General features: G+C 40.7%; 1 protein-coding gene across 2 annotated transcripts in view; it reads right to left on the reverse strand.

The window, feature by feature from the left end:
* ARHGAP18 (Rho GTPase activating protein 18) overlaps nucleotides 1-26,083 on the reverse strand; it is a 169,122-nt gene that overhangs the window by 119,753 nt on the left and 23,286 nt on the right. The window contains exon 1 of one of the 2 annotated variants that reach the window (XM_059700295.1): nucleotides 5,704-5,907. The exons of the other annotated variant lie outside the window; for it this stretch is intronic. Within the exon in view, the coding sequence (XP_059556278.1) occupies nucleotides 5,704-5,816 (113 nt within the window). The 5' untranslated portion in view covers nucleotides 5,817-5,907. Of the gene's footprint in view, nucleotides 1-5,703; nucleotides 5,908-26,083 lie in introns of those variants that run through there. 2 annotated transcript variants of the gene reach the window in all.

Raw genomic sequence — 26,083 nt, forward strand, 5'->3', positions numbered from 1 at the left:
AGCCTCTAGTTAAAAATAAGAGGGGAAAAAATCATTTTGCTGGTCCAATTATTAAAAACTATTTAAGCCTAAATGCCATCTAATCCAATAGCAATCAATTGTACATCATTAAATGCATTCATTTTTATGAGTTCATTTTGCTGCATATTCTTAAAAGCCTGATAAATACTAAGAACTTAAAACATAAAAAGAACAAACATAAACCTTTAAATAGCACAAGCCCCACTTAGAAAAGAGAGAGATTACAGTGCAGGTGAACAAAGAAAGAAGTGGCCATGGGTACAAGGCAAAGTTTGCAGCACTGTTTTTGGGTGAGACGTGTCTTGAGATTTATGAATCCTTGCATATGAGAGGTATAAAGATAACATAAGTTCTTTACATTAAGATAGCTTTAAACAGGCCCACAAAAATCACAAGGCGCTCACAGATGAGGGCCGTTAAAATTCAAATAACATAAGTAAGTAAAGGTAAGACCTGCCCATTTGGAATACTGGGTGTGTCTTTTCACAGTTCAAGAGAAAAGTATAGATAAGGCTTCACTAAACTATATGATAGAGAAAGTATGTTTCTATAAAAGCGCTCCCATGTCATGAAGTAGAGGAGTAGGTTGATTCAGAAAACAGTAATCCATAGGTAGGTTAAAAATGTTTTGGTCACCAAATCCTACAAAATTAGAATGAGAAAACATGCCCTAAATTCTAAGGTTAAAAAAAAATAAGAAGACATGTAACTTCCATATTGCATTGTAAAAAGTTATAACCATCCCTTCCTTCACCAAAAATATTCATAATTTCAGATAAAACACAAATTCAGAAGGAAAAAACTCTACTCATACTTTAGCACATAGCTGGGGATTTTTAATGCTGTGAATTTGTGCAAAAACTTTGACTCATCAAGAACGACAATACCTTTTCCTTAAAGCTTCTCTCAAGATGTTTCTGAGTTGCATGTCCAAAACTGAGCTTCAGATCTTGCCCTGTCTACCTCCCTTCACTCTGGGAGTCTTCCCGATCTAAATCAATGGAGTTGCCTAGGCCAAACCTTGCAACAGTCTTTAGTCTCATTTGCTCATATACCACAAACATCAGGAAATCCTACAGGCTCTACCTCCAAAATATTTCATGCTCACCACCTCCACTACTTAAACAACTAAAACCTTGGCCCAACAAACCATCACCTTACCCTCCTGAGTAGTGTCTCTTCTTCTACAGACTACATTCAACAAAACAGCCAGAGGGACCTTTTAAAGCCAAAATGTGCTCTGTTTCCCCATGTTCAAAACCCTCCCCACTCACTGGCTTCCCATCTCACTTAAAGCAACATTAAAAGCTCTTTCCCTAACTCTTACCCCCATATATCGGCAAGGCTCACCTGCTCAGGTCTTCATTTTCCACTGCGTAACCTCCTCTCCCAACCCAGGTGTTCATTTTCATTGCATTCCCAGCTCCTAGACAACTGTCTGACACACAGTAAGAGCTCAGTAATTACATATGGAATGACTGAGTGACCAAATGGTTATGCTTACTCAGTAAGTTGTTAGAACCCAGAAATAGGTAAGCCTTACAAAGTCAAGAACTAAAGCTAAGTATATGAAGATGGCAGTCGACTTCCATTTGGCCTGTAGGCGATGGTAGTTCTTAAAGGAGGGAACCATGGAGGCTGCCAAAAGAGGACCCACCCACATTCCATCTTGTCCTAAAAGTCAAGGTTGCAGGCCTCAGTGTGGCCCACCCATGCCCTAAGGCAGGCCTGCTAACATTAGTTCAACTTGTAAATGTGGCTCTGGTTCAAAAGGACACTTCCAAGGTCTTTCAAACTCCAAGGACTGAACTTTAACATGATGGTTAGTTTTCAGTTATGCCATTTTTAGTTAAGCACATGGATTACAGCCATATTTTTTAACACATGACAAAACATTTATGAAAATGTAACATAATATTTATGTTATATGGTGCAAGGCTCAATCATTTCCTTCCTTTCCTTTACGTGGTGTTAAGGACAGAAGCAGCTAGCTATGAACCAGGCACTGTTTTGTGGGCTTTGCATGGATCATCCCCTTAATCCTCCCAATGAAGGGAGAGCTGTTATGAAGTTCAACTTACAAGCAGAGAGTTAACACTTCTCCAAGACCACACTGCTAACGAGGGGCGGAGCAGAGATGTGAACCCAGGCACGTTGGCCCCAGAGCCCAGAGTTTCAGGATCTACATCACGATGACATAGTGCCTCTTGGTTCTGCTTATTCAGAACCAGTGGCACTTGTGGTCAACAAAACAAGACCCTGCATCACGAATGCTATACATTTATTCATAAAAGACATTCTTTAAAAACCTCAGATATCAACTAGAGTTAAGTCCAATAAGAAGGAAAATATCTTTTAGGTCAATATTTATCAAAAATATTAGCTAAAACGGATACTAAGCAAACAAAATAGTTTTTCTTAAAAAGACAGGAAAGTCAAGGGAGAGCAGTAAGAATAGACAAAATGCACTATTCTTGGAAAAACTGCTTTGCAAAGATAAACATAAAGAAATCTGCTTGAGCCCTGGCCGGGTTTGCTCAGTGGTTGGAACATCAGGCCCTTGGACTGAAGGGTTTCAGGTTCAATTCCGGTCAAGGGCAAGTGCCTCGACTGCAAGCTCAGTCTTCCTCATGGGAGGACAGGGGGTGAGAGAGGAGAACAGTCAATGTGAGAGATACATCGATGATCTCTCTCCTCTCTCTGTCTTTCCCCCTCCCTTCCACTCTCTCTGAAAATCAATGCAGAAAATAGCCTCAGGTGATGATTAACAAATAAATAAATAAAAATAAAGTGGTTTCTACAACCTCCATCCCCAAATATTTTTAAAAATAATAATAAATAAAAAGAAATCTGCTTGAAAATCAACAGGTAAATAAAATCTTATAAATATAGCTACTCATAAAGTGGTTTCCTTTGTAAACATTTGACTGTGTACAAGTCAGAACAACTAATATTAGCATATTTATTTAAATCCTAATGTTTTAAGGAGAAAATATGACCCCCCCCCAAAATTGAAAACAGGATTCAGTAAATATTTGAGAAGCCCTAAGAGTAGGAGAAATTCTTTTCCTGGCGTCTAATGAATGTTTCCTGATTGAGAGGGATAATGCAATAGAGGGAATTTTAGATGCACAGGTAACTTACAAAAAGATTAATTCCCTACTATCGCAGCTTTTCCAAAGATCAAATAAAATAGGGCTTGGTAAGGTAAGGTTAAAAATCAATCACTTTCTATAAATATCCTTAATCATACACATAGTCCTTTCCACCTTTCAAATAGCATATACATGAGTTCATCTTACTAAACTAAAAGTTTGATTAAGTAACTCATCAAAGCTCATATTATTTTGGAGACAAAATCTTGCAATTAGCCAAGTTAGATTTCTGCACTCCCTCCAGCAACTTTTCAATAGGTGGTAGTGGGGGTGAGGGTAGGGGTAGGGAGAGGGGGGGTCAGAGGACAGAATCTAACTTTTTCCTCTTTTTAAGAGTTTTATTTGTTTGGGTTTGGTTTGGCCTTTTGAAGAGCTTTTTAAAATAGGCATCAACCATCAACTCTGTATCTCTGAGCCGCTTCCCACGGGCTGACCAACAGAGCCAGAACCGAACGAAGTCCTACGCATTCCTTCCCCCGCCATCTTCAGCAAGTTAAATTCTGAGCCCATCCACCCTCAAATCACTCCTCCCTCCACCCACCCCCTCCCACCCACTTGCACTATCTCAACCCTTCCAGGCTAAACAGGGTACCTCCCAAAGTAACACTAAGCTTATCTGATAAACTATTCCATGCTTAAGGGGAAAAGCTACTAGGGACTGGCTCTCTTCTCTCCTCCCTGCCTTTCCTCCCAGCGGTCAAATCAGAGCTCCCATCTTCTCCTGGGACATAACTGTCCCTAGGACTCGAATTCGGTGGTGAGAATTTGGGGTCAGTATGCACAAGCAATATAGCAGCCAGCAGGAGCACCCACTGCGTGAGCAGTGCCCAGCCTGCCACCTCAGTGCCTCCAGATTCTGCTTTAGCATAGGCTGAGAACGGTCTGTTCCTCTCTTATGTTCTCTCAACCCACAACAGGCTGCAGAACTACCAACACAGGATAAAGCCTCCAGAACTGGATATGCAGCCCCAGGCAAAGGCCTAGACCCACAGACCATGCGACAACCAAATCCATTCCTGGGGGTTGGCGTCCTCAAGGTGAAAATAAGAAGTCTGGCCTCACTTCCCTAAGGTTCCTTCCACTCTCACAGTAAAGATCCAAGAGGCAGCTCAGCTCCTCAGGCCACCCAGAGGAGAATGTCCCAGGAAAATATGCCAAGCTTGCACATTCTGGCAATTTTGACTGTCATGTGGACTCCAAGTTATGAAAGGTATGGGGCTGGTGTCACAGACTGCTTACTGCTGAGAGGTCACATCACTGCTCCACAAAAGAGAGATGAAAACACTTTATGATCTCACAGAAAATACTTAAAGCAACAGCAAATAAAATGGAAATATGCCTAAGGCCCAGGAGGCAGGTCCCTCATGTCTTTGGAAATGAATTCATTCTCAATGGGACACATACTGTGGTTGCTACAGAAGAAAAGTTCTGGTCAGCCTGGGTACCTCAGGCAGAACATAGCAGCCAGCCATTCATTTGATTTGAACTCCCCTCCTCTACCCCCCCCCCCCCGCCCCCATTTGGGGATTTTAAAACAAATGAAAGAAGGCATTATTTCAGCTTAAGGCATAAGCACAAGTCAGTCACATAAGAACAAAGGAGGTTTTATTATCACATTGAACGTCATGGAGGAAACATGCTTACTGACAACTACTTTAGTGTTTTACACAATCAGGTTAGCATTTGCTTTTTGCAAGCGTCAGGCTAATATTTACAATTTCTATCTAAGGCTGAGGTGAAAATATTCGGATAGTGAGAAGGTCATTAAGGGAAAGAAGGAAAAAAAAAAAGTCCTTGAAAACAGAACAAAGTACACAGATAGAGAGAAAGGTACTCCGCACCTCAGTGGTCTGTGGAACATTTGCCCTTTCCACCTATAAAGTGATTTAACATTAACCACGTTTCTCTGGCCTCACTGTACTATCTTCCCACAAAAACTCTTTTTTGAAAGCCCCCGCCCCCACACACGCACACACCCAAATCCACATACACAAAAGAATATGAGACACACCGCCCCAGGCAGTGTCTTGGGCTTTTTGCCTAAGAAGTTTGCTTTCAGCAAAGGAGAGAGAGAAGAAGAAGAAGAAGAAAAAAAAAAGACTCTAACAACAACAGCTTGTACAGTGAACACCCCCCCTGCTGTTGGCACACTTTCCCAACTAACAGTTCCAGCGCTGAGCCTTGAGCCCATTCAAGAATTCCACCTCATAGGAAGTGTTTCAAATATAGTCATTTGATCTTTCAGCATTTGCAAATGCACCTGCTAAGCAACAAGTCTGACAGCCGAAGCCTCAGCCCTCCCACCCCGGCTTTCCCAGCAATTATGTGAGGGGTTTCCGACTTGGACTAGATGAGATAGATGCAGAGTCCATGAAACCCCCGCCAAACACTTCTGCAGCTGCAGGCGGCCAGGTTCCGCATGCGGAGTCCTTCCTCCGTCCCCGCGCCCACTACCCTGTCACTTCTGTCCTGGAGCAGGTGAGCGGTTTTTTGTTTTGTTCTCTGGCTTTCAAATGCCAGGGCTTACCTGGAGGTGGCTTCCTCCCCTCCCGGGCCATGGCTCTCCCCCACGGCCCGATCCTTGCTGCTGTGGTGGTAGGCAGTGAGCACGACTCCCTGGGAACTGGAGAGCCAGCTCATGGTGAGAGAAGGGGCATAATTTCTGCGATCCTGACACTGAGAAGGGGAGTGAAGTTCCTGGCTCGCCTGGCAACTCCGTTCATTAGCATCGGCCAGCTCCTCCTCCCGAAGCCAGCGATTCACACGGGAGGGGCGGGGCCTCGCCCCTGGGGCTGCCCGGCTGTCCAATGGGAAGGGCTGTGACTCAGTATTGTTTCAGCCCGGGGCCATTCCAGTGTGAATGCTTGAGTTAAGAGATATAGGGGTGGAGGATTACTTGTTGCCACCACCCAGGAGAAATTCAAATCTGATTCAACTGCCAGGCTGTAGACTCCTCTCATCACTGTAAGCAGAAGCCGTCTTGGCTAGGAAACAATGAGCTACCGCAGAGACTTTTCCCCTTCCCAATTCCTGTTTCCATCTGATAATTTCTGCTGCTTCATGTAACATGAGTAAGGGCATTTCTTAACCCCTTCCCGGTCAGCGTAGCAGAAACCAATGGGCCTGCTGCAAAACCGGGCAATGACAGGTCCCAAGAAAGACTTCACCTCTTGTGTCAGGTTAAAATGTCACAAAAATGATTGTGTGCCCTGCAATGTCGTCTTCTTTCACATAAAGGTCAATGCCAAGTTTCAAAACACCTTTCAGTGAGAGAGAGAGAGAAAGAGAGAGAGAGAGAGAGAGAGAGAGAGACCTATCTACCAACACTTAAGTGAATGCTATTCCTGAGGATAAAAATAAAACTTAGCATTTGTCTAGCACCTACATATGAGGCTCCCTATGCCAGTATTCAGTGTAACTTTGTATCTCTCTATTTTTATCTCTCTGTCAAATACATACCCTACATCAGAGATATCACCTGTATTTTGCAAAGTATGACAAAAGTGTAGCTTACATACAGGTTAAGTAACTTGTCTACCATAACACAATTGTTCTGTGTCAGGAGCTGGGTTTGAACAAAGTTCTGGGCTGAATTCCACTTTTTTTTAACCAGCACGCTGTTCTTTGTCTTATAGATGAGGAAAACAAGTTCAAAAGTCATGAAATTCCAAGACATGTTTCTGTTCTTTCTCCCCTAAAAGTAGTCTACTCTCTTCTATATTCCTACAAGTCTAAGTTGAAGGGGGTTATTATTGACCTTTATGATCTATCGAAAATTCCTCATGAACAACTTTTCAAAGTCATCATTCCATAAACATACTATTTACACTTTTTTCATTATTTAAAATTATCATGAGACAGTTTGGTGAAGGCCTGGGGTGGGCAGGGGCTGGGTAGAAGGAGGAAGTGGGGAGAAAAAAAGGGGACATCTGTAATAATGCCAACAATAAAAAATAAACTTTAAAATTATCGTGAGAAATAATGACTTTATAGATACTTATACACGCTTAAAGTATTTACATTTATTTTTTAATCCTTTCTTTCATATCTGTGGGGAACTATTATTTGCAAAAGTCTTCCTTTAAAAAAAAGCTTATCATAGCTTCCTTCCTGCCCCTCCATAATTAGTAATTGAATCTTTGCATTTTCATCTCCTTAGGCTCTACATGCCATCTCCTTTCTATCCCAATTGCCCAAGCCCCTGCACACCCTATTAAGTCTTAGCTATAATCTTACAACAGCTCTTTTAGCTCATTTCCTTGCCTTCTCCTCTAAATTATTTTGTACATTATCACGCCCAAGCACAGCCTTGGTGATGTCTCTCCTTGCTTAAAAAACGTTTATTGGCTCCTCATCGCTGACAGAACCAGTCCAAACTTGAGTAGACCCCTGAACGGTCTCGCTATTAGCCCACAAGTCTTTCCATCACATCTGTCAAACACCATTCCCTCTGGGGCTCTGTCATTCTTCTCTCTTCCTTTCCACATCTAACTTAACCCTTTGACACAGCAGGTCTTCAGTGAGGGCTGGCTGGATGAAGAATTAAATGGATTTAATGTGTCCTTAGAAAGTATACTAAACTTTAAAATGAAGATTGGTAATGTTAGACAAGTTGTTTCCATGCATATACCAGTGTCTGAACCTATGATGATGATAGGTTCACCAGTTCAAGCAAAATGAAAAATATAGTAAGAGGGGCAAAAGGTAAGCTAATTGGAGTGTATGAGTTCTGCCTTTTTAATGTCCTTATGTGGAAAATGATTAATGATCTGAAATGCAAAACTACAGGAATTCTCTATCTTATATAATTTTCAGTGGTAGGCCATACACTCTACCACTTGGAAACTCTTTTCTTCTCTTTGTCCCTCCATCTCACTCCTATTTTTCCCTTACTTCCCTGGATCTTTTTGTCTTCATCCTTTATTGTTCTTCTATTTTTCCTCTTCCTTTACTATAGCCTCATGAGCACTACCAATTCTAATGAGACAATTCTTCATAAAAGGAGATTCTGTCCAGTTTTAACCAAAATGATGAAGTTACATCTTTGCCTATTGATACTCTCTCCACTTTTTAAATAACAAATACATCACAATATACAGATTGAAATGTAACTCTTTTACAGGTTCAAAGTAATTTTGGGGTTCACAATAACCATGCTTTTTAATTTTTGAGGCCAAAAATAAGATGTGGTATAAATTGATTTACAGAGCTTAGTTCATAGAATTTGAATCCTACTAATTTACTTTTCAAGTACATGGAAATTCTCTGCACTTGTCCTTCCCTCCCACTAAGTAAGTAAGCCCTGTTGTTATTGTCTGAGGATATTATCTACTAAAAATAGTTAGTAGGATTGTGCCCTGGTGTACACGGCCTCACATATAGGCTCAAGTAGATTAAAAATGGTTTTCCAAATTTTCTTATGACCATCATGGAAGCAAACCTTACTATCAATATGCTTTCTTGAAAAGCTCTTCCTTTTCACATCTCAAACGCTACCAAGATTTAGCTAGAGTTCATCCCTTATACCACACTACCTTTTCTCATAGAGACACATTTTATTTCTTTCAAAAAGTACTCCCTCCCACAACCACTATAAACAAACACCAGGAACCTAATGTCCTTGAAAACATTAATATTCCAGGCCATTAATGCCAAACACTTTCTGTTATATAACATTGTACAAAGTAATTCAGTAACAGCAAGAAGCTTAAACATTCATTTCATTCATTCCTTTTAAATGGGGTGTACTAGATGACATAAGCAGGAAGAAGGAAGCCATAATTTACATACCCAAATAGGTTATTAAAAATAGGGTGGAGATAGTACTGCAGCCTCAGACAACCTCACAGTCACATTAAAATATACTGGAAAAAACTCTAGCAATATCAAAAGGTTATTACTGGGTTTTGTATTTTGATTTAGGAACCTAAATATTATGGAATTATATTTAAAGGGTACCATAATTACAATGTAATCAACACATTGATCAAAATTTTACTTAATCATTTGCTGTCACTTTAACTGGAATTGATTAAGGAGAATGTGTATTCAAACAAACTCTATAAGGTGACTAAAAGCCTGTATAGGGAGGGACACGAGGCCACGTGAAAACTGACCTTTCAACTGGCAAAGTTAAACTCAATTTACAATAATATATTATAGCAAGAACTTGAATAAATTAATCATCAACTGTGGAGTTAAAGTTTTACATGGATGATAAAACCTGGATTTATACAGTAGCATTGACCAATGAAGAGGGAGTGTGCTAGTATCCCCTTCCTGATGTATTATCAAGGCTTTTTATGAATAATTCTGGTAAACTTGCAAGCAAGCCAATTCTGTACTGAGGAACTGTAGACTGAAATGTATTCCATATACAGAATCTAAACCTACTTTCTTGGAAATTGCATCATTGTTCCTAATTCTGCCTCTGGGGCAACAAGGAAAAAACCTTTTCCCTCTCTCCCGGCAGCTCTAAAAAATTCTGCATTATTCTCAAAGTTATTTTTTTTTTAACTACTCCTCCAGGGAGAGAATGCTAGCCATGCTGGAATAATTTATAACTGCTATTGCCACAGGCTAATTTAGGCTACTTAGCAAGTATCTAGTGAAGATATTTTTTTACAGTTAAAGAGTTAAAAAGTTTAGTACCAGTAAATAATAATAGCTAACATTTCACTGTTTCCTCTTTGCTAGACGTGGTACATGTTTCATTTAAGTGACACAATCCTGAGAGATACTAGAATTATGCTCACTTTATAGATGAGAAATGTGAGATCACCCAGCTAGTAGGTGGCAGAACCAGCTCATGTAAACCTGGATTAATATGACCATTGAGCCCGAGTTCTTAAATATTACAGATTACAGCTGTCTCGAACTGACTCTATGAAAAAAATCCACATGAATATTTAATGAGGTAAAGTCATCTACAGCAAATCTAAAGTGTTTAACCAAATGAAATATTGATGTAAGTGCAATGCTACAGAGATTAACATTCAGACACAAACACATTCATTTCTTTCCTGGTACTTTGAAACTTTTTTTTGTATGTCAAATTATTAGGGGAGTGTGGCATAGTATACATACAACTATTTAGGTCATTATCATTATGCCATCACATCTAAAACTCTTTCTGCTGATAGAAATAAAAGTATTTTGACCATTATGATTATAAACATTCTCTTTAAAAATATATCAGGCAAAGACAGATGTAGGTTTAAGGACTCTGAAGCGTAAAGAGTTTCATAGGTACAGGACTTTGGAAAGGACCTTGCATGAGCAAGACTCTGAAGGTTTAACTTCATTTAGCTTCACGGTACATCCACCTCTTATATCAAAATTAGCCTCTATTGCAGTGGTTCTCAACCTTCTGGCCCTTTAAATACAGTTCCTCATGTTGTGACCCAACCATAAAATTATTTTCGTTGCTACTTCATAGCTGTAACGTTGCTACTGTTATGAATCATAATGTAAATATCTGATATGCAGGATGGTCTTAGGCAACCCCTGTGAAAGGGTTGTTCCACGACAAGGGGTCGCGACCCACAGGTTGAGAACCGCTGCTCTATTGGAAATTAGTCAAGGCAAGAAAGTGCAATGACCCATGCTTTTCATTGGCTTTTTACTCATTGCTGAATACAAGGGGACCCATGTTGCAAACACTTGCAGCTGAAAGCACAAAGTTAGGAAGAGTGAAGTGCATTCTGAGGTAGACATGTTCTGAAATGTAGTATTTTGCTTATGAGTAAAGATTCAATTTAAAACACCTAGAATTGTATCAATACTTAGATTTGCCCCAATACAAAAGCCTTGTCCTGCTAGTAGAGTAGATTACGAAAGGATGCTGATCTCCTTGTCAAGTGAGAGAAGCCATGGGTAACTGGAGAAGACTTGGTGAAGCTGAAAGTAAGGGCTGAGTTGATTTGTGACTTGGGAAAAACAAGAAAATGGAAGCTATAGTTCTATTTTTAAAATAAAGGTTAAAAAAAAGGTGGTTATTGCCCAGCCAGCATGGCTCAATGGTTGAGCGTCAACCTATGAACCAGGAGGTCATGGTTCAATTCCCGGTCAAGGGACATGCTGGGGTTGTGGGCTCAATCCCAGTGTAGAGTGTGCAGGAGGCAGCTGGTCAATGAGTCTCTCATCATTGATGTTTCTATCTCTCTGGACCTCTCTCTTCCTCTTTGAAATCAATAAAAAATATATATATTTTTTTAAAAGGTGGCTATTTGTTCCAAAATAAAGACTGTTTTTCTAATATTTTAGAATGGTTCCTGGAACAGGGATACTATTGTTATGGGCCAAAATACTTGATAAAACTTACTTTGGGTATAGCGTATTTATTTCATTGTTCATAATTTATTTACTACATTGAAAATGTATTTCTCTGTAAAAGAATGTATTTCCAGTAAAATAAGGAAATTATATTCAAAATTTAAAATATAATTGTTTATACTAATTTTTTTGAGCCAGACAGAGTCCATAAGGTTCAACAAATTCTCAATATGCCTCCAGAAAAGATGCACAATGCAATGCTCTAGACTTCACTATAAAGGCTTGTCACCCAAATGCCCCATGCCTCACGCTAATTGAGAAAAACCTCCTTACATAATATCCTAGTCCCAAATTATTTGTGCTCCAGAAATATACTCTGAAAATATCTACAGGATACTTATTTAATAATTTGGCTAGCTGTTTTGTTACAAAGGCTCAAAGAACATGGCTAGAATCATGAGTATCTTGGCCTTCTAAAATTTGAAAACAGACTCAAAATTATAGGGTTGAGGTTGTCCAGAGTTTACAGCTAGTACAAAGGGCTTTTTTTTTTTTTTTTTACAGCAGCAAATGCAAAAAAAAAAAGTTTATGCAACAGGTGGTCAGCCAGATGTTTACAGAGTCGGGACTCTAAGATTTGAGGAAAACGTCATATCCTGGCACCAGAATATTTTCTTGCAGTATAAACTGCTCAAACACAGAGACTGCCTCAACACAGTCCCTGGCTCAATCAAAATGTCTATTGTAGTTCTTATGAATCACTCCTAAACACCCTTCAAAATTTCTATCTACCCCCTACCAAAAAATCCATAAGGGTCTCTACAACTTAAATAGTGAAAAAATTTGAATTCCACTACATAAGGTAGAAAATACGTTATCTTCTATCAACTTGTCTTCCCACTAACTTTATTTCATTGTTGTATTCTTCTTTAAAAATATGTGAGATATATATTTTTCCTTTCCCAATAATGAAATTGTATGTTTGCTATCAGATATGTCATATTTCTGTAAGTAAGGATTAATATGTAGCAATAAACATAATAAAATGCCTCCCAGGCATCATCCTTCAAGCATATCACAATACATTTTATATACACATCAATACTCACAAACACTAGATATATTCATAAAGAATAGCTCTTATTACAAATTGGCATGAGAGAGAAGAAAAGCAGGAAGAAAAAGCACCTCGGTGGGACAAAGGTAGATTCTTCCGTCAGAGTTTCCACATCCACATTATATCACATTGTGTCTTCCTCTTAAACAGAAGTAGTGTTTTAAACATTTTCCAGAAGGTGAGTGTAACCTTCCCAGTCTTTGAGTTTAAATCACACTCTGTGATGTTCTGGGAAATTTATTCACTATCAGTTATAAATAATTCAAATCAAGGCAGTAGAGCCACATTTTTGGTCACAAAAATGAGACATATCAGAATTCTCCTTGCAGCCAGTCTGCCCCTCTCAAAGGTAATACTTGCCTTACCTTGCAAAGATCACGAATATACCCCTTAGAGAAAACAAACTGAAATAGACAGAGACCTCTAGGATTTCATTTCTTTCAAGAGAGACTGCCTTTATAGTATTCCATGCAACCTATTGTGAGCATTCACATATTAGAGGAATATAAAAGAAACTTAGAGCCACCATCAAACACTTTTTAAAAAAAGACTTTTTCAAAGGTGTGTATAGCGCTAACATTCTACCACCTAATATTAACTAGAGGCACAAAATGAGCCCGGTGGAGAATCCTCAAATGTCCTAAGAGCAGAAAATCTTATCTAAAGGTTACCAGAAGTGGCCTGCTGTCTGAGGGACTAGTAGGACAGGCCTCTAAAAATCCTCATAATTTTCCAACAGCCCACAATCTCACCACGGACATCACGTGTGGTGTCATCTTGCAGCCAGTGGCTCACTTCAAACTGATAACCTGAGGGAGGTATAGATGAGTGAGATACAACCCCAGGAGTTTATCTAAGTCAGGGGCCGTCTGTATTTGTAACATCAAGCATCCTATAATAAATGCAAAATTGAATGATTGAATTCTGAGGGAAACAACTAAAATGAGGCAAATAATTCCAAGATCTCTTAAGGTTTTAAGAAAAAGAGGGCACAACTAAAGTAATGTGCATGTGTGATGGTTTCCCCTAAGCTTTCTGTATTAAACATGTATTATTCTGCAATTAGAGACAATTCTAGTAAACATACACCAAGTAATAACACCCCACTAGGTCTTGAATTAGGGTGGGCAGAGCAGGGCTTTCCACCGGAGAGAGAACAAAGGAAGCTAAGGCAGCTTCCTGCTGACTGCTTCCACAGAGTCCAGGTGGGCTCACAGTCCAGGTGTGTTTACAGTCAAGATGCTGGGAAGGAAGATGATGGGGAACAGGAGCCAGGATCGGGAGACCCAACATAAAAATACATAAATTCGTATCAGGTGTTTAGGGCCTTCCTGGTGCCTTGCAAGTATTGATTCTGTATTTCAGAAGCAGTGGGGAATAATGAAAGGTTACTGAGCAAGATAGTAACACAGCTCTACTAGAAGAAAGATCAGCATGGTGGCTATAAATAGCATAGATGGGAGGAACAAGGCGGAGAAGAGCAATCCATTAGGAGGGGGTTACAGGAGAGCTTGTCAGGGAGGAGGGTGCTGAAATACACCAGCAGTGGCAGACCTGTCCATTCTTCATCTCCTCTCCCAACCCATGCAGCATGCCCAGTGGCAATGCTCAGGGACAGTGTAGCAATAGAATCGTTGGGACCTAGTAGATTTGTGGAAGTGAGAATGGAAGAGGGAGGGGCTCATAATTACCCCATGACTTCTAACTTAAATAAATGGAGATGCCTAACTAATGCTTAAAAGCAAAGATGCTTGGAGGACAAACTCTGATAAGGTCCCAAACTTCTGATAAGGAAAGCCTGAGACAACATGCTGTATGAGTACCTACAAAGGGCTGAGAAGGACAGCAGTAGATAAAGAAAATATGTTGAAAGCTTTCTTTACATCTTTTGGACCTCTAGCCCGCTCTCCCGTAGAGAACTAGTTGCCCAGAGGGTTTTTCCCTGTGCCTGCCTCATGAATGTGCACTTACCCATTCCTCAGGGATGCTTAATTTCCACACTGGGAGTCTACTTAGATCCATTAAACTTCAAAACTGTCTCAGTAGCTCAATTGGTTAGCACACTGTCATTCGGATATGCCAAGGTTGTGCACTTGATCCCTGGTCAGGGCACAAACAAGAATCAACCAATGGCCCAACCGGTGTTGCTCAGTGGTTGAGCGCCCACTTATGAGCCAGGAGGTCATAGTTCAATCCCCAGTAGGGGTCATGCAGAAGGCAACCAATCAATGATTCTCTCTTCATCATTGATGTTTCTATCTCTCTCTCCCTCTCCTTTCCTCTCTGAAATCAATAAAAATCTATATTTTTTAAAAAAGACTCAACCAATAAATGCATAAATAAGTAGACAACAAATCGATGTTTCTCCCTCTTTCCCTCTCTCTGTCTAAAAATCAATAAATAACAAATTTAAAAAACTGTTTCACATGACAAAAGTTTTTAATCACGAATAAAGGATTAAAAAGGAAGGGGAAAATAAAGATGGGAAAGGTGAGTTTATTGAGCACCTATCAAGTTTCAGATACTTCTAGGCCAGCGGTTCTGAACCTCTGGGTCGCGACCCCTTTGGGGGTCGAACGACCCTTTCACAGGGGTCGCCTAAGACCATAGGAAAACACATATTGAATATATAATTACATATTGTTTTTGTGATTAATCACTATGCTTTAATTATGTTCAATTTGTAATAATGAAAATATATCCTGCGTATCAGATATTTACATTACTTACGATTCATAACAGTAGCAAAATTACAGTTATGAAGTAGCAACGAAAATAATTTTATGGTTGGGGGTCACCACAACATGAAGAACTGTATTAAAGGGTCGCGGCATTAGGAAGGTTGAGAACCACTGTTCTAGGCCCTTTAAAATATTTTCTCTCTCAATTCTCATCTTATCTACAGGGATTGTAAAGCTGTAATTAGTAATCAGCACATTGCCCACTACCATACAGTGTATTGCCCACTACCATACAGCTAGCCCTTGGCAGAGTCTGGAAGCAGGCTAGGCCCACTCAGAAACCTAACTACATTTCAAACAAGCACCAATATCCTCTTCATTTAAGCCTGATGATATTTTATTGCTGAATTCCATCTAGTTCCTTGTTATTTGATCCATTTGCAACCTAGTTAAAAATGTGATTACCAAATAGAAAAAAAGAAATTTTGAGGCAAAAAAAAAAAATCTTGTTATTGAAATATTTCAGGCTAAAATGAGAAAATATAAAAGTGGTTTCCTTTGCACCTACCAGTGATTCACTCTGGATGTTTAAGGCCTGGAGGTCTAATACCTACCATCTATCAGTCTAGCATAGTATAGTACTAAGGGTTACTTTTGGTTTTGCACCAAGCCCTGAGGTTTCAGTACCAATCTTTAACTTCAATCCATCCTCATTGTTTTGTTCTATCCAAACACAAGAATAGTATGAACTAATTTATGGATCATAGTCATTTTGAACATTTGGTTTATACTATCATGAACCAATTTTCTGTGAACAATGAAATGAGGAAAACATCTGCTCCCCAAAATGTTAGGCCAGGTGAGATAATATCCTTTTCCCTCTTCCGTTTCCTCTTCTTTAAATAGAGGCGCCTCCTTGTTTACAGGATGAGGGCAAGAGGTAAAATCCTTTCCAAAAAGGATGTGGTGTGCAATATTGTTATGAAGGTATTGTGTAAAATTGTTACACAGGCCGCTTAAGGAAATCTAATCAACAACAAAAAATTGCTAAGCTCTCACCTATGTTGAAGTTACCTGTGAGAAAGCCTAATAGAATATGGGGAATTATGGAAAATCAGAGGCTTCGGAAAGCTCTCTCTTAACTCATTCATTCAGCTAAACCTCTGTTTCTGAACCTGGAAATGAAAATTACATGTTTCTAACAGACAGGGCTATTCTAAGATATAAATAAGCTGGCAGAGGAGGTAGAGAGAAACAAGGAAAATGCATTCACTAAATTTGTTCACTGAATATCTAAATAGCAGAACTCTAATATGAATGCTTTATACCCATTGTACAGATGGAAATGCTGCACCCCAAAGATTAATTCAGGGCAAGCTTTGTGCTCAGGTTAAAAAGGAAAATAAAAAGGCAGAGCCAGGATTCACAATAAAATTCCTTTGATCCAAAATCCATGCTTTTCCCATTATTCTATTGAGAGTATAAAGCAGCATATGCATATTAAGATGAGTTTAGTCTTATTATAGTTTACCAAATCTAAGAAACTTGTCCCTTATTAATAAGATTTGCCAGAAACCGGTCCATCCTTGCTGCTTGACACAGTCGCTGCAGGAAAAAAACATCTGCACAGCATATGTTTCAAGGGACCTGGTGTATATGGCATACTGTTCTTAATATGTTTGTTCCCCTTAGCGCTGTGTGTTTTAACCAAGGTCACCTCTCCGAGAAAGGTTGTTTCCCCAGGTAGGGATTTTTCCCTGAAGTTAGGGAGGGGATAAAACCCCTTAACTAAATGCCAGTTGGGTAGTTAATCACTTTAACTACAAACAATCACACTTAAGCTATATAATCTTTACTCCCTGGAATGGAGATAAGAAATGCCTTAACCTTTGCAATAGAAATTGACAGGATTAAAGTCAACTGGCATAAATACAGATGTAACAAGACAATAAACACCAGAACTTGGCTGGAGATCCTGGCTAAAGATCCTGGCTAGGCTGCTGATCAACTGAACACTGTTTCCGTGTCATTCCTTATTCACCGACTCCGTCCACACCTTTGGGGACCCCTGGACCTGCTGGGATTGGACCCCAGCAAAGATTTACCATTCATTATTCTGCAAATCACTAGTCAAGAGAAAATGCTGTCAATAAAATTATGAACACCATCAATTGTTAAGTTGCATCCTAATTTCAGAATGAAGCTAATATACATCTTAGAATGGATGAAATATAGAAATAGAATAAAAGAGACCATTTTTTTTCAGTCTCACATAAAAGCCACAAATTTGGTTCCTTTAAGATTTGCCAGGTATGTGAATTATACCTGATATAGTCATTTATTCAATCAATAATTTATACATTTATTTAACTACCATATGCTTAGCACTGTCTCAACCCAAAGACTCTATTACCAAAAATAGCAATCAATCTACCAAACATATGACCAAAAACATGTTACCTGAAAATGATTGTGTTACCAAAAGCAGGCCATGGTGTAAGTGCCCTGGGTATGGGAGAGAAGACTGCAAAGGTAAGAGGGAACACAAGGCAAGAGGAGCAGTTCCTCCAGGAATGGAACCAGTTGTCAGTCTCTTGTGGAAACACAAAGGTTGAGTTCCTTGCAGTAGTTATTGCCTCCCCATTGCTCTTACAAACAACTGATTTCAAATGCAAAGCTCTCATTTTTAATATGAAAGCCCCTACTCTATGCTTGTTCAAGTTTAAGAAGGCTCATGGGCCTTCCAGAGTGGCCCAGCAGTCCTTGCAATGGGGCATGGTTTAATTGGAATCTGCTGAGGCCTGGACTTTGCAAATCACCCTTGTACCCATTTTGTGCCATGGCTTGGTTTGGGGGCTCTTGGAAAGCCATGGATTGTTCCCTGGTTGACCCACATCTCACATTTTCACTGGGCCCATTCTGTTAGGACCAGATTCCGTGTGCTGTAGGAATACACAGGAACGCCCAGGGAAGTCCTAAAAACCATCTGATGTGCTCTGGATCATTTGGCAAGGACACAGCTATTTCCTTTCAGATTTTTGTTCCACATGAAGCCGTGGACATATTGGAGCCTGACAGATTTCAGATAAAAGCATTCATTTCACAACACCAAGGCCACTTACCTGTCCCGTTAATTGAGACAGCAAACTAAATTAATTAATAAAAAGACAATTCCTAACTAACTTTTGATAGTTTTGGAATTTTCTCTTCACTCTCCATTTCCTGAATTAATGTGAGAGTCACTAAACTGGCCCTAAGATATCACTTAGGACATCAGTATTGTCAGTTTGTTTGTCTATTGTTCTATGAGGTTGTGTCCTAGGCTGCTCATCCGTTGATTCATTCAGCAAATACTTGTGCCATGTACCTACTAGTGCCAGGAGCTGTATTATTTAATGGAAATGAATTGATGAATAAGAATGAAATAATAACTTGCAAAAAGCTAGTGGGCCCCATTCTTTAGATCTCCCAGTTGGAAAAAAAAAGTGTATGTATTTATTAAATGCCACTCTGCTATTTCATTTCCATTGTCTCAATAAACCCTCACCTATTTGCCTCTATTTCACAAATGAGGAAACTGAAAGATTAGTCATAAAGATTAAGTAATTTATGAGAGAGAGAACCAGCAGGACTCACATTTGAACCCAGGTCTCTTGACTTGATATCAATCATCCAACCTTTTGACTAAGGCAGGCTGCTCATAACATCTCTTCAAAAGAAATATGATGGTTCAGTTATAAGTTCCAAGCAGATTTGTTTTGAGTTGTTCTGAGCATTTTGTGTCATTAATGGAGGCCTGGAACACAAATTACTAACAACTATGCACAGTACCAGACCTATAGTACTCAGGACACCAGTTAAGACTTTCAATTGAATAAGTAGACAACTAAGAGACCCTCATATTTATTTGACAAAAGAAACACCATGGAGCCATATTTCAATCACACAAGTGCGCTACACATTTTCTCTGTAGCAAGGTAGTCTTATCCTTTCAAGAGAAAAATTAAGCAATTACTATTTCTCAGACTTTGTGTGTGTTAAAGCTATAATATAGTCACTGAAACTTTATTATAATGAATTATGGGTTTATAAGAAAGCATCGTTACAAAGGTGACCCACTCTTACACTGATACGTGGTCCCAGTAACTAAATTCCCTTTGATCAGAATCAGCTATAGAGCAAAGCACTTATTAGTATTTGTTGACCAGATATGTCAAAGCACCCAAGCAAAAGCCAGTGACCTGAACAAGGACCCACGTAAAAGCCCACAGAGGTGGGTAGACAGGTCAGGGCAACCCCACGCACAGCATGATAGAGAGACATGCAGTAGATTTGGGTCTCTGCTAGACTCGTTTTGTAGCTGATAAGTGCTGGAAGTCTGTGGTAAGAATAAGCTATTCTTCTGAATCAGTCATTGTTAACACAACCCTATAGCACCTGTGGAGAAAAAGCAATGCCAACCATGCATTCTGAAACAGAAAGGAAAAATAATCATTTTCCTTCTATCCTTTTACCTCCCCTTTCCTAAGGAAACCAGAATCACTACCACACTGGAACTGACTCATCTGCCAGTAGTCTCAACCTGTCTTTATCTTACTGAGCTCCAGAAGATATGATAAACAGGCATCAAAAGAACACAAAGTCCATTATTCCCTACAGCACAGCAGTAAACTACCGCTGCCAATGCTAATCAGCAACTATAATTAAGCCTGATTATAAATTACAAGTATCTAAATTTAGAAGACCTTTGCTTTATAAATCCTAGACATTAGAGACATTTTTAACTTAGCTACTTGAAATTATTCTACGGCCGGAAACATCTTTCGAGTGTTCTGGCCCGGAAACAGTCCTGTAATCAGGATCCTCCCCTCGGATTGACAGGGCTCAGAGGCAGCCATCCAAAAATCCCTGCCCTCAAGAGATCCTAAATGGCCAGGAGTGGCAGGCAGCAAGTTCCACAGGGGAAGTGTTTGCTGCTCTAGCCTCCTATTCTTTGAAAGGCCTTTTATAGGAAACTTCAAATCATTGAGGGGAACTTAGCTAAGGATAGCAGTTTCAATAATTGAGTGTCACTAACTCTTTTTTCCTGGACACGGTGGTGATGGTAATGGTTAGCCATTCCTGATCATCACAGGATGCTAAACGCAGGTCAGGTATGCTGATGAGTAGGGACGGTCTTCCTGTAGAGGGAAAAAGACGTAGTAGGGACCTGCTTTGGAAAAATAAAGCTAATCCCAGGGATTCACTGTTTCTAGTTGATTTTATCTCAGAGCATGTCAGCAGCATGCATCATGTGACTGTGCTTTGATCTAGACATCTTTTGTAAATGCAGTCATCACAGCACCTGCCACTCCCACTGCCCTGCCCAAGGTCCCTAAATAAGGGATAGATAATCTTCAACAGTCATCGCCTCCAGCCAGAGTTTAGGATTAATCCAGGGATACAGTTAAAAAGAACAGTGGTGCCCTGGCCAGGTGGCTCAGTTGGCTGGAGTATCATCCTGTGTACACCAAAAGCTTGTGGGTTCAATTCCCGGTCAGGATTTTAAAAAATTACACACACAAATCCACAATAGACACCTGCCAAAATCACATAAAAGCAGATTAAAATTTTTTTAAAAAATGTAGGATCGTTCTAGTTTATTAACTGATGACTTAACTTTTTACTCTGCTTTTGAAACTGCCAAATCAGGTGAACAGGTCCATTACTTCAAACACAGCTCCACGATTCCTCTGAGAAGCCTCTATGATGCATGAGTGTGATGCTCTGATGAAAAGCCAGGCAGCCTTGCTCTGGCCAGTGTTGTTGGTTCAGTGGTTAGAGTGTTGGCTCATGCACCGAAGGGTCGCAGGTTCCATTCCCAGTCAAGGTCACATACCTTGGTGGCAGGCTCGTTCCCCAGCCCCGTAGGGGCAAGTACAGGAGGCAATCAATGTGTCTCTCTCACATCGATGTTTCTCTCTCTCTCCTACTCTCTCAACTCCCGCCTCCCTTCCACTCAATCTAAAAGCAAAAGAAAAATATCCTCAGGTGAGGATTAAAAAAAAAAGTAAGGCAACCTTAAGAAGATATTATCTGGGGGCTCATGTTAGAAATACTTTAGGGGATACTCCACTTCAGACCCACATGGTTTTTTTTTATCCACCTGTCATTTCCATCAAGTATTAATATGAAGAGGCAAGATTTTTACCAGTGATCTTAATGAGAACTCTTCAGCTTTAATTTGGTTGCCACCTGCTGGCTGAAAGACAAACTCTTCCCTCTGCAACAAAAACTGCTTGGTAACTCAGAAGGACAAACGTAAACAAATGAACGCTCTGTCATTAGCAAAGCCAGTTTGGGCCACCTCAGGTTACCTCGCACAGGGGAAGGAAACTAACATGTAATGTGTCTGCTGTATGCCAGGCACTGTGATAGTGGGGCAGGATAGAAGCTAGGAAAATTCCTTGGCAAGTGGAATGGGGAAACAGACCGAGAGCGGAACCAACTGGCCCAACAATGTTCATTCAGCCAGAGGTAACCGGTCACCAGGGCAGGAAGCTCTGAGCACCTAGCGACGGCAAAACTGGTGCTGGGCCTGCCTCCAGGGTGACCTTTCCTGCCCGGGTCCTGAGGTTTGGACCCCCTGACCTTTCCTCCATAGAGATAACATCTAGGCCTCAGTTGGATTTCAGCTCCAGGCCCAGAGAAGCAGCAAAACCAGGAGAGCAACACCAGAGCCCGCTGCAATGACTCACCGTGCCCTGCCCTGGCGCTGACCAATCAGTGCAGACCAGGACCCCGGAAGAGCACACTGGAAAGGCGGATGAATATTCTATTAAGACCGACCCACCCCCTCCAAGACCTCCCCTAAGCTCCCAGCCTTTAAAACCTCAACAGGAAAAGCCCCAACTAATGCTCTCCCTAGGGCTCTCCTCCAGGGAGCTGGCCCGGGCCTTTCCCTCCCCGCTCCTCTTCCCCACAGGCCGCCATGCATCTCCTAAACTTTGAGGGTCCCCAAGACACTTACACCCTAGGGAGCAATGGGCACTGGCAGCCCATCCCGGGCTAACCCCCTGAACCTGTCTTCTTTGTCGCTTCTGCAGTCCTAAGCCCTTCCTTGTGTCACTGTTCCCAGCTTTAATGCACGTACTTTCAAAATCACCTAGACTCATGTTGTGAAATCTCTCCTTCCCTGAAGCCAAGAACACACACACTACAGGCCCCCGAGGCAGACCCGCTCGGCCGGTCCCTGTCCGGTAACAGTAGGTGCTTCAGAGATATTACATTTAATCAGCACCCAACTCTGTGACTGACCTGAGTATCAATACCACCATTTTAACTGGCTTCCGATTCCACAACTAAAAAGCGGCAACCAATTCAAAAAATAACTGTCAGACATCAGCTTTCCTTCATCGTCAACACAGGCTCTTTCCATTATCCCATGATTCTCACCTACCACGGTCCGTCCATGTTCTCTGACACTGTGCAGAAGATACTGATGAGATGGGGCTTGGAGGCAGAGCCACCACTCACTGAATAGTCACAAAGCCTTCATGAGATTCCCTTTTAGCACTGACAAGTCAGATAATCACTTTGTAAATTTAGCAGGGAGAACCATCAATGACTAGTCGGTGTAAAATAGAATGAAAATGAAACAATTTCAGATGATCAGAAAAAATAATGAATTTCAAAGTATCATTTCAAACATTCCATTTTTTAGCAAAAGAAAAAAAGAGGGTTAGGTATTTTTCTTTGATCCATTTAGGTAATAGCTGTGCACCCATCTCCTCATGGCTGTCTGTGCTGAAAGCCGTGTGGCTTATACACATCAACTGGCCTCAAGGAGCTCTCTAACTAGTTGCAGACAAGACAGGAAAGCTGCAGTACTGAGTCCCTTTCTCACCTATGATCTCATGTGTCTCTGAGAGGCACTATCACTGAAAATAACAATGGCGTCTGTTTGAGGGTGCCAAACACTATTCTAAGCACTTTACATATACTCACTAACTTAATCTTCATGCAATGGTAGGAGATAACTGGTATCTTCCATCTCTTTCATCAATGCCAGGGTGAACAATTAACCCCAAATCACACAGGTATCTTAAGGGATAGACTGGTGTCCAAGCCCAGCACTTTGCTCCGTAGTTCATGAACTATGCAGTCCTAAGAGAAGGATGATTGTCACAAAGCCTTCATGATATGTCACAGGTTAAAAAGAACCAAGCCAGATAAGCACTTTATAAAACTGCAGGGATAGGCAGCAATGATTAGCAAAGTAAGATGGACCAAAATATTGTGAGACCCATTGATAAAAGGCCCTATACTGGGAGGAAGCATCTGAACCCCATTTACATGGTTTATCAAATTAGAATGATCAACTTCTGTGGAAAATTCAAAGGCCTGCTTTATGGAATCAATTGGAAAGATGAGAACTAGAAACCACTCCAATCATCCCTCTGGAAGTAACACCTACACAAAATCATTATCCTGAGATGAAATTCTACTTGGAAGTTTTAGGAGGAATAACCATGATTATTTAATAACCATTTCTCATAGTCATCTAAAACTACTATAATTGGAGGATGTATTTACACTTAGTATTTACCACCAATGAAATAAAATATTGACACTGAAGATGGTATGTGTATGATGAGATACACAGACATAAAGTCATAGCCAATGGTCACCAGTGAGGAGACCTAAAGGAATTTGACAAGTGGTTCTATGGTTTTCTTTCTTTTTGCACCATAGAATGATTATGTTTGTTTTCCTTTATGAGACTTATGGAAAGAAGAAGAAAAAAAAAAGAATGCAAGTGAAGAAAGGGAAAAAGTACATTGGTAAATGTAAATTATTCCATGAAGAATTTTACAAGTGAGTTTCAATTTTTATTGTTCTAAAATACATTACAATCATTGTCAATATTTGAAGACAGAAATACCATGGTCTGTCTTTAAACTAATAAACTGTATTTTTTTAGGCCCTTGTTTAACATTTTAAGAAAAATATGTATTAGAGGATATGTTTTTATTGATTTTAGAGAAAGAGGAAGGGAAAGGGAGAGAAACATCAATGTGAGAGAGAAACATTGATCAGTTGCCCCTGACCAGTGTTCAAACCACAATGACTTGGGTATATTCTGACCAAGAATTGAACCAGTGACCTTTCAGTATAAGGGACAATGCTCCAATCTACTGAGTCACACTGGCCAGAGCTATAACTGAATTGTTAAAGGTGAAATCATGTTACATTTCTGAAGTAAACCCAACTTGGTCATTATATATTATCCTTGTCACATGCTGCCAGATTTGGTGTGCTAGTATTTTAGGAAGGATTTTTGCATCTAGTGTAATAAATAATATTGTAGCAATTATTTTTAACTAGTACATTCAATAATAAGATCTAATGGTGGTTCTTATAACCTCCATAATTTCAAACTAGTGATAAGCACAAACAGCTTTTCAAGATATTTGCAACAACTGTTATGTGGTATGAAAATACCTGTGAGCTCTACTAGTGACAAAGAACTGTGTTTTGCTAATAGTATTGTGGTTTACTGCCTACACTCTTAAAAGAAACATTCAATTTCACTGAGACATTAATAAAAATTTAAAATGTTTTTCTGTTCAAGTTCAAATATTGGTTAAATGAACAATAAATGAATAGTAAGTTATGATATAAATCAAAATGAAATAGCTGTTAGATTAAGGTACCTATATTCTTATTTCACCAACTAATTTGTGGTGTTAGACTTCTTACTAAAAGTATATTTCTGAATGACTCCAGACCCCCTCCCCTTCTTTTTATCCAATGGAAAAGCAAATGGACTCAATGCCACTGAATTGGATACTTAAAATGGTTAAAGCAATAAATTTTATCTACACTAATAAAAGAGAAACATGGTAATTGGCGTACGACCGCTACCCTTCCCATTGGCTAATCAGCGAGATATGCAAATTAACTGACAGCCAAGATGGCGAGCGGCAGCCAGGCAGCTTAAACTGAACATGAGACTTGCTTGCTTCAGTGATGGAGGACTGCAACGTTCCCCGCCTGCCGCTGCAGGCCTGTGAGCGGGCAGTTTGAAACATAGTAACATATAGAAGCTAAAAAAAACTCCAGAAACCAGCTTTCAGCGAGCCGGGATCTCAGAGCTGGAGTTGATACTGAGTTTCGATTGTAGAACACAAGCAAGTCTGGGCCGGAGGGTTTCCACTTTCCCAGCAGCAGAGGCCGCAGAGCTGGAGCCACAGCTAAAGCTGGCCCAGAATAAAAAAAAAAAAAAGAAAAAAGGAGCAGTTGGGAGCTTCAGTCACCCACCAGCCTGAAAACAGTCCTCAGCCCCTCACCCAGGCTGGCCAGGCACCCCAGTGGGGACCCCCACCCTGATCCAGGACACCCTTCAGGGCAAACTAGCCAGCCCCCACCCATGCACCAGGCCTCTATGCTATATAGTAAAAGGGTAATATGCCTCCCAGCACTGGGATCAGCGGAGCCGAGAGGCCTCCTGGCACCGGGATCAGCAGAGCCGCGAGGCTTCCCGGCACTGGGATCAGCGTGACAGGGGGCAGCGCCCAAACCCCCTGATCGGCCCTGCTCTGTGTGTGACAGGGTGTGGCACCCCAAGCCCCCGCCCCACGGGCCCTGCTGTGTGGGTGATAGAGGGCAGTGCCCCCAACCCCCCCCCCCCACGGGCCCTGCTCTGTGTGTGACAGGGTAGAGCCATAACCTCCCCATCAGCCCTGCCCTGAGTGTGACAGTGGCGGCTCCCCAACCCCCTGATTGGCCCTGCTCTGTGGGTGATAGAGGGCGGCGCCTCAGCCTGCTGATCCGCCCTGCTCTGTGTGTGACAG

This window comes from Myotis daubentonii, chromosome 6 (genome assembly GCF_963259705.1).
Source record: "Myotis daubentonii chromosome 6, mMyoDau2.1, whole genome shotgun sequence".
Lineage (NCBI taxonomy): Eukaryota > Metazoa > Chordata > Mammalia > Chiroptera > Vespertilionidae > Myotis > Myotis daubentonii.